This window comes from Bos taurus, chromosome 27 (assembly GCF_002263795.3).
Source record: "Bos taurus isolate L1 Dominette 01449 registration number 42190680 breed Hereford chromosome 27, ARS-UCD2.0, whole genome shotgun sequence".
Classification (NCBI taxonomy): Eukaryota; Metazoa; Chordata; class Mammalia; order Artiodactyla; family Bovidae; genus Bos; species Bos taurus.
In genome coordinates this window covers 15,848,004-15,861,119 of record NC_037354.1, presented here as the reverse complement: position 1 = coordinate 15,861,119, position 13,116 = coordinate 15,848,004, and the positions used below count along the sequence as shown (strand labels likewise).

General features: G+C 39.5%; 1 protein-coding gene across 44 annotated transcripts in view; it reads left to right on the top strand.

Moving 5' to 3' along the window:
• The window catches only part of SORBS2 (sorbin and SH3 domain containing 2), a 211,665-nt gene that overhangs the window by 139,708 nt on the left and 58,841 nt on the right, over positions 1–13,116 (top strand). For 40 of the 44 annotated variants that reach the window (NM_001372109.1, XM_059882291.1, XM_059882288.1 and 37 more), the window contains 4 exons: positions 4,002–4,068; positions 4,983–5,027; positions 7,518–7,707; positions 9,829–9,943. In NM_001372109.1, coding sequence (NP_001359038.1) covers positions 4,002–4,068; positions 4,983–5,027; positions 7,518–7,707; positions 9,829–9,943 — 417 coding nt within the window. The remainder of the gene's footprint in view (positions 1–4,001; positions 4,069–4,982; positions 5,028–7,517; positions 7,708–9,828; positions 9,944–13,116) is intronic. The other 4 variants (XM_059882293.1, XM_059882298.1, XM_059882265.1 and 1 more) reach the window with 1 other exon arrangement.

Below are 13,116 nucleotides of genomic sequence, written 5' to 3'. Positions count from 1 at the left end.
AAAATCTTATATTGTGTTTTATCTACTGCCAAATGGAAAGCATGTTTAGATATGCATAAACAAACGCATATACTAGACATTCAATGCAAGCTTCCCTTCTATAAAACAGAAAATAAAATATAAGCAACTCAGAAGTTCCTTATAAGGAACCAGCATTTTTATGTACAGCCAGGCTCCTCTGTAGACGTTTCAAAGTTTACAAAAAAGGTACAGGTCTGAAGACTCATTCACATTTCTTATTTGTCAGCCCCGCACAGCACATCCCCAAGTATAGCTGTGTTTATAAATGTGGAGTCAGGCCATCTCGGAGCCACAGCAGGCCAAGAATCTCCAAGGCTGTTTTCCCTTCTCATCCGCATAGAAAGCAATGATTATCTGACTTACATTACTTCACATGGGCTTTCCGCTCAGGGTGCACACCAAAGGCAGTGCTGTGTCAGTGTACCATTTTATAGTCTCACGGTCTCAGTTAGACAGTTTAGACTGTAGGCTCATTTTAGACATATTCTAGGTATGCTGCTGCTGCTGCTGCTGCTAAGTCGCTTCAGTCGTGTCCGACTCTGTGCGACCCCATAGACGGCAGCCCACCAGGCTCCCCCACCCCTGGGATTCTCCAGGCAAGAACACTGGAGTGGGTTGCCATTGCCTTCTCCAAGGTGTTGTGCTAGGTCCCTTTATACACATTGTCTCTCTCGATTTCCATAGACCAAGGACACAGAATTTTGTAAAGTCACCTAGAAACTCTAGAAAGCCAAGAGTTAAACAAACGCACCTTTGAGCTATTTGCAGGAAGGGGAGCAGCTCCCCAGACTGCCCTCTCTCATGTGACCTGGGACGTCTGTGCCAGCCTTTTACTGCCATCCTTAACGACAACAACAAAACCCGCTGGGGTCCAGCTCCCACGAGACTGTGTAATTAAGGCCAACTAGTTAAGTGAAATACAAGATTCTTTTCTTCTACCTCAAATATAACACCAGTAGAGCCTTTTCAAAGCTGGAAAGGGGCAAAAACAGAACAGAACAATGAACACTGGTGGGTAGAAAATACGTGTCTTTCCCCTTTTTGGAAATCTCTGCCTGATAAATCAATGTAGAATTCTGATGTTTTGTAAACTAGAGGAATATAAATTTTCAGGTTTATTCAGCCAAGTTAGAGAAAACAACCAAAGAGTGATTTACTAATAGCTACTGTCAATGCAAAACCATTTTGAAGAACACATAAGACAGTAAACTTTTCAAATTCAAGTAGACTTCTGTTTACTTAATCTCACCATTTGCTGTAACAACCTACATTAGGACATATATAAAAGGAACTTTAAATGCTTAGAGGACTTCTTTGAGAAAGAGATGGAGAGGTTAAGTGTTCCCATTTACCAGGTTCATATTCCTCTTTGTCAACCAACTTGGGCATTTCCTGGTATCTCAGTGCTCACCATATAAAGCTAGCAGATGGCACAACGAAGATCCTGCCTGATATGTGCCCTCTAGCAAGTGAAGGGGAAAAAAAAAATCCCGTCTGTCAGGATACCTTGCCATATACAGTGATATAACTCACTTATTCAGCTTCCCCATTGCCATCGGTGGTGTTCAGGTATGGCTGGGAAACATGTTTACACAGTGTTATTTCTTATTTTTTATTGCTAAAGACTACAGAGGAATCAAAGCTTAATAAAAAAAAAAAGAAATCCATCTTTTATGAAACTAAATGTCCCTTAAAAATACAAGTTCAGCTACTTTGTTTAAACAAGCAAATAACAGCTAGACTTTGCTTTGTCACTTCCTCCCCCACCAGCTCCCACCATTTGAGTATAAGTCCACCCAATATTTCCACTGTAAAAAGAGCCTAAAATGAATGAAGAAGCGATTTCCAACAAAGTCAGGTAGCCCTTGATGGTACTCTATTTGTCGTGATTATCAGAATCAGATATTCTTAGCAAAAGAAATTTAGATATAGGACAAACTCTCAGTTTCCAGAAAAAAAACACAATGTCCACACTGGAGAGAAAAATCAGGATACAAAATGTACACCAAAGCTCAGTGTAACAAACACATGATTACTTTTATGGCTGTCCTAACAGAATATTTTGTATGAAGAGAACCATCTAAAAAAATGGTATATTTAGTTACTATAGACAGAACAGTCATGTTTCTTACCGGAATAACCCTGGAAGAGCTGAGGTGAACAGCTTACCAAGCAAAATCTTGATTATGATTATAAGGCATAGGCACCCATTTACAGGTATACTATTAGGCAGACTTCCATCCAAAAACCTAGGTCATCCATTCTTTTATTCTGTAAATATTTGAGATTTTCTACTATTATGGCTTATGGAACATTTCTTATATTCTAGCCACTGTTTTAGATCTTTTTGCATACACTGTCTCTTTCATTTTCCATAACAATTCTATGATGTGGATATAATTATTTCATCTTAGAGAAAACTGAGGCTCTAAAAGGTTACCTCACTTGCCCAAATTCACATTGCTGAGAAATATTAAACAGTAATTAAAGGAACCAAGAATTGAATCTAGGTTGATCTGACATTAATCTCAGCTTTCCAATGTAGCCTACTGTTTACATTATGTCAAAAGCAGAGTAGATAAGAAGCTTCTGCTTTTAAGGAACTTGCAGTTTAGCACAGCAAATACTGCCAACATTTTATTATTATGTTAAAGGAGTTTTGAAGCAATAGCTAAATTTTTGGACTTGCTCCAGGACACTAAATTATTTACTATATTCAGTATTTTATTAACTTACACTAGTAAATATCAAATTTTTATTTCTCTAATTCTAAGCCAATGATCAGAATACAGTTTGCATCCAAAATATTGCCCAGTTAATTTTAAAAATAATGTATTGAATAGTATACTAACAAGTTTTTATGGATAATGATAATTATCACCAAAAGGAGTGCAACAAAAAACTATAACTATGAACTATAATTACAAAACTATAGCTTTGATTCAACTTGTTGTTGTTCAGTCACTAACTTGGGTCCAACTCTTTGTAACCCTGTGAACTGCAGCACACCAGGCTTCCCTGTCCTTCACTGTCTCTCAGAATTTGCTCAGTTTAGCTAATTTTATATAAATAAGCTTGTGGAAATATCAACTACCCAGGGTTGGGCACAACTGTGATCTGGAAAAAAACCATAGCATATAATATTCCAGCTCATCCTAAACTCAAACAAGGGGTAATATGTTTACAAACTGTGGGTCGGTTCAGTTCAGTCACTCAGTCGTGTCCGACTCTTTGCGACCCCATGAACCGCAGCACGCCAGGCCTCCCTGTCCATCACCAACTCCCGGAGTCCACCCAAACCCATGTCCATTGAGTCAGTGATGCCATCCAACCATCTCATCCTCTGTTGTCCCCTTTTCTCCTGCACTCAATCTTTCCCAGCATCAGGGTCTTTTCCAGTGAGTCAGCTCTTCACATGAGGTGGCCAAAGTATTGGAGTTTCAGCTTCAACATCAGTCCTTCCAATGAACACCCAGGACTGATCTCCTTTAGGATGGACTGGTTGGATCTCCTTGCAGTCCAAGGGACTCTCAAGAATCTTCTCCAACACCACAGTTCAAAAGCATCAATTCTTCAGCACTCAGCTTTCTTTATGGTCCAACTCTCACATCCATACATGACCACAGGAAAAACCATAGCCTTGACTAGACAGACCTTTGTTGGCAAAGTAATGTCTCTGCTTTTTAATATGCTGTCTAGTGATATCAGCTTATTGACCAGAGATGTATTAATACATCTTTTGTTATCCAAACAGTATTGACCTGAGTGTTTCAATATTTACTTACATAACAAATCACCAGCCACAGGTGTTAGTTTCTACAAAAATCCCCTGGTCAGTAATGTGATACTGTCATCATGAAATAATAAAGAGAAAATTGTATTACAGAACCGAATCTGCTATGAAAAAGGATAAAATATAGAAAGCGGAACAACGTCTATTTGTGACCAGTTTTGTAACTTTGGGACATTTTCTTTTACAGACAGTTGACAGACCGAAGGACTGGTACAAGACCATGTTTAAGCAAATCCACATGGTACACAAGCCGGGTATGTAGTTCTGTTTTCTGATCAGGTCTTTGTGGGTGGAAGAATAAGTACTCTTCTGTGCAGTTTTGTTTCACACAAAATGTCAAGACTCTAGCAAACTTCATGGCCCTCCCTTCTTTTCAACACTCCTCCTTACTCTTAGTGTTAAGTGTTAGTCACTCAGTCTTGTCCAATTCTTTGTGACCCCATTGACTGGAGCCTGCCATGTTCCTCTGTCTATGGAATTCTCCAGGCAAGAATACTGGAGTGGGTTACCATTTTCTTCTCCAGAGGATCTTCCCGACCTAGGGATCAAACCTGGGGTCTCCTGCATTGCAAGCAGATTCCTTACCGTCTGAGCCACCAGGGAAGCCCTTATTCTTAGATCACCCCTCAATTCCCAGACACCTGTGCTTCTTCTTCACCCCTGAGCTGCCAGAAAGCCTCTTAGAAGATGACCCTCAAGGAGTACCAGAGGTTCTGGCCTTATCCATTCATCCTTCCCTGTTCACAGTATAAACAAGCCTGGCTATTGTCTGCTTAAACAGACTCATGATTCCTCTGTCCTCACAGATCCAACCTGTGTCAAGAGAGTGGGCCATAGCTGAGTCTCACCAAGTTGATAAGAGATCTTTAAAGCACTTACTAAAGGAAATTCATGATCCAGAACAGGTGGAAAGAGGGGGAAAGGACTGACGTCCATATGCTGTGAAGTGGGCAGCAGAGCAAAGCTGTTACAGCCCAGAGAAGTCAATTTGCAGAGGGCCAGCAAAACAAACCAAAACGTAATATTTGAACATTTTAAACTGGCATTATGAACTAGGCAAACCGTGTTAGCTTTCTAACAGATCTGTTGTTTCCCTGAAGTTCTGCCATCTCAATAGGATGTGGTGACCGAATCTGTATTACCATAATATTTATGTTTCATTTTCTAGATGATGACACAGACATGTATAATACTCCTTATACATATAATGCAGGTAGGCTGGTTTCCTTGCTTGCCATGAATACACTGTGCCTTGCCATGCGTGGAAGAACTTCCCACTTTTTTTTTAACCACTCTGAGTGCACGATTTCAGTTTCTACAATTAGGAAGATGCTTTTGTGCATGTGTCTCTCTCTTTCTTTTCTCAGCATGTGTAACAAAAAAAAGTGGATCTTTTCTCATGCAAATGAGAACTAATACTATTTTATCGGCTTCTTCCCCACTGTTAGTTTATTCTCAGCTTCAGGAATGTTTAACCAAAATATGAAGGACAGCAGGGAAGAACCTACTGTAATAGGGGTACAAAGTAAGATAAAGGTCTCCTTTTATCAGTAAAGAATCCTTACAATTGCGTCAGATCTTTCAGATTACACTTCACTATAAAACAAGTCAAGCAAAGTATTTTGTGACCCTGTCCATGCTTTTGCTCCAAATGCAACCATTCATAGAAAGCTTTTTAAAAATCCCAGTTTGCCAGACCACTCTTCTGACTCAGTTGCCAGTGGTCATGATGGAACGGCTTCAGCCCTGGGCGTTTCCACTAGTGTTTCTGTGAGCTGGTGTCTTGGGAATGGCTGCAGGCTAGAATGAGGGGCCCCTAAAAAATGTTTCTGATTACAGCTGTCTTCTAAATATCACATCGGGGGATCCTGCACAGGGCCTCCAGTTACTTGCCAGTTCCGGGCTCAGGACTACAGCACAGTGTCTGTATTCCCCTCTTATAGCAGGCTTGGGGGCCTACGTCCCCTTTGGCAGCTGCAGCCTCCTCTCCCTGGGTCAGCCTGGCCCCTGAACTAGATGAGGTTGCCCTCTCTGTGACACTTGAAGGCCAGCACTTGGGCCTTTTTAACTGTTGAGGATTTTGCTACTAGCATCCAAGGACAAATAGAGAAAAAAAAAAATACAAGCAGAACAAGCTCAACAAGCTGCAAGAATCTGGCTTTCAACCCTCACTCCTCTAGATGATAACAGGCGACCGCCTAAGAGTCCCTCAACTTTTATATACTGGTCAGAGGTACTCCCAACTCCCCTCTTGGGTTTAGCCTGTTAAAATGCAAAACCCAAATGAGAAAATTTCAAAGATCTTATTGACTTTATATGACAATTCATGAATCAGGTGGCATTCAATCTAGCAGACAGAAAGGACCTCCTAGGAGCTGAACACAAGGAAAGAATTTAAATAGGCAGAGGGAAGCAGGAACAAGAAGTCATACCAAGGAGAAAAGCCAGCACGTTGCTAGAAGGTCACTCTCCTTGAGGGGAGGGTAGAGGTCTGTCAGGCAGAGTGTCTAACTCATGCTGACCAGGCAATTTCTGATGGACTGGTTTAAGATTCTGTTTCTGGGAGAGTCAAAACTGTAACTAAGTTAAGTCTCGGTTTCATGACGTGGGGCTTAGCATGAGTGACTCCATTTTGGGTCTGTTTTGTTCTTAAAAAGCACTGTGGAACTGAAGCAAAACAAAGTGTAGAGACTGTATCTTATTTGTCATAGCCAATGTGCATGGGCTTCCAAGAGAAGCAGAGGAGTGAAATTAGTAATAGCTCAAAAGACTGAGGTGGCAGGAAATTCAGAATTTTTATAATTATTTTTCATACTGAGGTTTGCATCCATGAATAATTAACAAATTGAACAGCAGTTACCTATCAACTCACAGAGCCCTTTAGAGAGCTTTACCATTTAATCCGTAGACAAAGCAACTCTAGTCAGTCTCTTCCCCTTTTACTAACCTTGTATGGTGCTGTTCTATGCTTTGCACTTTCTGCCTCTTTTTTTCCTCTGCTATCTCCACAACCTCTTCCCCTACCAGCCCAAACCGATCCTTCAGGGCTCACTCTAGTGCCCTAGGTTTTTTATATCTTCTCCAACTATCAACCATCTTCTAAAATCTTAATTCCTAATATAAGTTTCCGCATGTGGCCTTTATCATATGTAACCAATTATTTTCAATCATAATTCTAATCATGTCTCTTTTCCAGAGATGTACTATGAGCTTATTGAGGGTTTAAGTTTCCTTATGCCTTGCACAGCATGTAGATAACTTGCTCAATATTTTATATGATTGTAATTAACATGTCAATTACTATATACAAATCAAAGCTTCTAAAGTAACAGAAGATAATTGGAAACGTGTTATTAGTTTACATTATCCTGGAGCAAATTTGCTAAGTATCTGTAAGTCTGTTTCTAGTACCAGTCTGAATTATTACTAATTCCATAATAATTGATGAGGATTCACTGTAACCAATGCTTGTGCCTATAGTACATTAATGAATTAATAATGATTAATAGTATTAATCAATCAAGAGCATATCATTCAATGCATGCATTATGAGTATGTTTACCGATAATAATCTTGGTAAAATCATGGGATATTTTGTAAATAAATAGAAGAATTTTTATTTATTACAAATAGTTTAATGCACTTTAAAAGCGTTACTTGTCTCTGTTCTTTTCTTGTTCTGCCCTGCTGTGCTTCCCGACAGGCCTATACAACTCGCCCTACAGTACCCAGTCACATCCTGCTGCCAAGACCCAGACCTACAGACCGCTCTCCAAGAGCCACTCCGACAACGGCACCAATGCGTTTAAGGATGCTTCGTCCCCCGTCCCTCCCCCGCCCATTCCTCCTCCGGTTCCACCATTTCGAGCAAGAGATCGGTCTTCAACAGAAAAGTAAGGCTTTCCCCCTCAAAGTGCCCAACAGTGAGTTTAGGATAAAACTAATTCCACACGGCATTCAGCAGAAGAATCGGTGCTTACCTTACGAGATAGTTTGTGTATAACCTTCTACATATCATCTTATTAATCAGTAAAGGTGCCATGGTGACCTCCTCTATCAAGAGTGCAGCAAACACTTGCCTCATAATATCCTAGTCACCTTAGTTAGACTTGAAGTAACTGAGCGCCATCTCCACTCTTTGATCAATAAATGCATATGACAAACAGAAATAATGGACACCCACTCCCTTTGGCATAGCAGGTCAGAGACTATGCAGTTAAATTTCAGGTTCCCCAAACTGTTAGGACTATTAATGATTTAAAATTTCCCCTCTGATATCCAAAAGTACAGAAAAGGTTATTCATAAGTAAGGCATTAGTTAACAGGTGTCCACCTATGACTCATTTCTACACACTAATTTTAATTTCCCCACTGAAATAATTTATAGAAACTATTCAAACAAAAATAAAAATTTATAAACACACTTTTATTGTGCCATTTTTATTAGGATGATGACTAATAGCCCTACTTATAGGTAACCTTCATTGAGACCTCACTACGAGCACTCATCTAAGTACTTTTCCTGTATAATATCACTTAATTCTGAACACAACCCAATGAGACATGCTCTATTTTAAACCTATTTTAGAGAGGAAAAAAACTGTAGTTTCAAAAATCAAAGTAAGTTGCTCAACTCATGCAGCTAGTATGTCCAAGCCAGACTCACACTTGGCTCTGACTAAAGTCACAGCTCATTCCATACTAGCAATAATAAATAAAAATGTAATGATTATTTAGTATTAATGTGGTTATTAAGCATCCATCTAACTGACCCATTCCAGAAATTATATTCAACACCCTGCTGTACCATGAAGAGTAACTGACGATCAAATAGGTTACAAGACAGCACAAAGACAAGATATACATTATATGTGAAGAGATTCGACTTTAATGCCATCTCTTCATGATTATTATATGTTTACAGGTATGATATCTTAAATTTGAGAAATAATAGTCTAGACACAAAACAGTATCTCTACCATAAAGAACCAAGATTAACTCAGACTTAAATGTATTATTTGTCCTATATGTCTAATAAAAATTAATCTTTCCTTAAGAAACATGGTAATCCCTTAACATTTTCTAGAATGCTTTCTTCTCTGCCGAATAGTGCTCATCAATTTACTAGAAAGCCAGGACCTGCTTTCCCCTAGCTCTCCTGTCTTGAAGAATATGAGTGTCTCCAACCTCGCACAGAGTCAGAATTTCATCCTGTTCCATGGGCCAGAACTGCCCCCATCTATAGGCAGAAAATTCTTCTTTCTCAAAAGTGATCCTCCCAAAGGAAGCCTTCTTCAGCCTCAGCTACCTAGAAGAGTTTTACTTTTGAAGTCCCTCTTTGACTGCCTCTTGAAGGATGTTAGTTCAGGAAAAAGAGCTGACTCCAAGGTCTCCTATGCACAGAATAGATGCCAGGCTCTGGTTTCTCAAGGGTAAAACCATGGAGGGTCTAGCCTGTCACACAATTTGCTCCTACGGACAGCAACCCAAGTGAAACTTTTGCACTTTTTGCAGACAAACTACGATGCCATTTGCAAGATAAACAAGATCAAACACGACGTGTACATTACTCCCTGTCACTTCAGATCAAGGACGCCAGGTCACAGAGTGATGGGATAAACTCACAGGACTTAATGGCGGGTAGCCGCCACTTACTCTAAACACAAACATACACAGCTGCTATTTGTGACCCCAGGGTTCACTAGCACATCACTGTCTGCATATCTATTGCACAGACCCCTCGTGTAACGTACTGAACCAGCAGGAGGCACATCCTTGTAGGAAAAAAAACAGAGGAACATACAACATGAAAACAAAGAAATGGCTTTCTTTAAATCATTTATGTAAAACAGAACATACGTGTGCTTTTTTTTTTTTCAGCATAACATTTTATCCTGAGACACTTTTAAAAAGTCTGTATCATAATTAACTTTGAAAACAGATATTCAGTGGTTTTATCCATGGCTTTAAGCATAGAGAATGATTTTAATGTGTAACTTGTTGTTGATTTCTAGGCATGACTGGGATCCTCCAGACAGAAAAGTAGACACAAGGAAATTTCGTTCTGAGCCGAGGAGTATTTTTGAATATGAACCTGGGAAGTCCTCCATTCTGCAGCATGAGAGACCAGTAAGCACTTGTCATTAAACAGAATGCCAGTTCTCTAGGCTTCCTGGGTTCCCAAATAAACCTGAACTTCATATTGTTTAGCAATTTTTATCACCAAGGTAATTTATTTAGTTGGCATTATTAAAAAATCATGCTTGTTGTACATCATGACTTGTGCATCTTATCTCAGAATCAAAGATGCACTCACTATTATACTGTCCTACCCACCAAATATAGGACTCATTGGCATGGAACTATAACTATGCCTAATCATGATCCTGAATTTAATTTTTTTTTAAAGTAAAAGAACACTCAAATGCTGCACTAAATTGCCCATCTACATTGCCAGTGAGAACAATCATTCCTGGACCTCTCTGATACAAAGGGATCAAGCAGTTCCATCCCTTCATTTCCATTATTGGTTTCTTAATATTTCTTTGACTTCAAGGGAAATTTTCCAAATGCCCGTTTTTATAACAATTGTTTTAATTGATTCTTATTAAATCTCTCTCAGGTTACCAAGCCTCAAGTCTCCTGACTGATTGTCAATCTAATGGATCAAGATTATATTTAACTTTGCAGCATTTTTTCCAATTATATGTTTTAATTATCTGCAAAGGAAAAGATCTATAAAGTTGAAAATAACCGCATGTCTCCTCAAAGTGCAGTTTAACAAACAGGCTCTTCCTTGGCCCTCTTAATTCCCCTAATCCTCCTTTCTGAGTCCTCTGCTTTCCCTCCTCGACCAATGCCTTCAGGATCTCTTTGAAATTATGAAATTCCTCTGCGTCATTTCTATCAAAACCTGCTTCTAGAGAAACCATTGTGCAGTTTACTCTTGTCCTTGTCTTGAAAGAATGTTAGGTGTCAGTGAACAGAAAATAGAGAGTTTTCTTTGTTAGTGTCTTTAAGAGTACCCAGGAAGCCACATCATTATATATAAGGTCAGCCCTGAAATTTGATTAGAAACCGTTGCGCACCACACCCAAGATGAGTGTCCTTGATTTAGTTTTCAAACCCTGTATTTATGCTTATATTCTTGAGAAACATGTTCCAGAACCTTATAATCACATAATTCATACAGGATATTTTTCTAAACCTTCTTTGCTTTTCTTCAAATTAACTTGTATCTTTTAGAGTAACAGGACTTTACCAGAAAAACTGAAAGAAAAAAAAAAAATGAACACCACTGAATTGCAGGTTCCACTGCAAACATATAACTCATTCACTAAGTTATATGATATAATATCATGATCTTTGAAATTTTTAGGATGAGAACTAATATCATGGTCTTTGAAATTTTTAGGATGAGACCATGAATTCACCATTGCATAAAATGGAAAAGATCAAAATCATCATGCAATATGAGCCTCAGATTTAAATGTAATTACCAAAACATTAATGATCATTCTAACAATGTCTGAGACCCTTAGGATGATGGGGGTTGTTACTGTCCCGGAATGCTTTTGCAGCTTTGGTGTCAGGAAACAGGATTGATTTTGGAAGCTGTCCATCAGGATATTTCTAGTATTTACTCATGCAACAAAATTTATGAAGCACCACCTATGTGCCAGACATTGGATTAGGTGCAGGGGACATGGCAATGAGCAAGACATAGTCTTTACCTCAAGGAACCTGGAGTCTGTTTAACCAATATGCAGAGTAGACCCACATTTGTAAGAAGTAGACCATCTCCAGTGTGGTTAAAACGGAGACACGCAGAATGAATTTGCCCCCCTCAATAGCTTATTCACAGTCCCTGTCATTGTGAATGAAATGTCCCTTTAGTCATGTCTTTGGGTTAATGCCTTGAAGACTCCAAGTTTAAAAACAGCAATGACAAAAGCAGTAGCAATAGTTGTAGCTCCTTACTGAGCACTTACTTAAGATGTCAGGCCTTGTAATTCATGCCTTATTACCATATAATGATCCCAACAATTGTATGAAGTAAATGTATGGAATTCCCATTTTACAGGTAGAGAGACTGAACACTTGTTAAGCAACCTTGCCCAGCTTCCCGTGGCTGGTTAGCACTGCACCTGGGAGCTGAGCCCACAGACTCACACCTGGTGCATTTCATCACCTGCACAATGCTAAACTGCAAACACATTTAGCTAGTAGTCATTATCACCTTAATTAGATGATTTGATTAACTATTTTATAGTATAAGTTAATTTGTTCACTTATAATAAATTCGTGTCCTGGATTTATTTGACCAGCAACCTGGGCCCTGAGTATTGTAGTTAAGACACAAAACCAATACACCCAGTATACTGAACTAGTTCTAAAAGGAATGGAAAGATCTGGAGGGCAGGTGTGGTTGAAGATTTGGATATTGATAGCTCTCTGCTGCCACAGGAAAAGGGCAGTGAAAGGAACCTAGAAACTTGGGCAAAAGTGAGAATGGATATCTCATGAAGAAACAGAAAGAACCAAAATGTTTATGCCTCCTAAACAATTTTGCTGAGGGCCAGCCTTATGCAAGATGATCTCAGCCAGTCATCTGTATCATTTTGGCCAGGCTTTTTATTATAGGGCTCAGCTAGTCTAGTATCTTCTTCTTTTCATCAACCCTGAATCCATTCCAATTGCCTCTCTAAACCAGGGAAAAAAGGGGGGGGAGCAGTGGTGCCATAGGGCATGATTGCAGAGATTGGCTATGTCTTGATATTTTGATAGAGTTTACATAAGATTTGAGACTGTCTTAGACACACGAGAGAGAGGATAGGGAGCAGGTTTGCTAAATAAGAGGGATGGGACAGCAAATGGACAGCAGGTAAGCTGTGAGGTTTAGCACTCTCACGTCTACTCCAAGACAGTTTGTGAGCATTCCTTTGCTCTTTTCATCTTTAATTTCTGTAAAGTATACACCACAGCTAGGGTACTCTTTGCTTCTCTTTTGAATTCCAAGATGACGCCATCATCTGCCCAGTCTTCCCAAATTGTCATCTTGGATTCCCCTCTCCCCAACCATCTCAAAGTCCTGCCTTCTGGAAGAAGCGCCACTGCCCTTCTCTGTCCATCTGGCCCACCACTGTCCACATCTGGATTACAATGTCAGCCACTAACTCATTTCCCTAATTCTCCAATCTCGTCTCCACACCATAGCTATGACAACCCTAGAAAGCCTCTTGCTCAAAACTTTCTCCTAGCTCTCAAGGGTCCTTAGAGCAAAGCCAAGTTCCTTAACATAA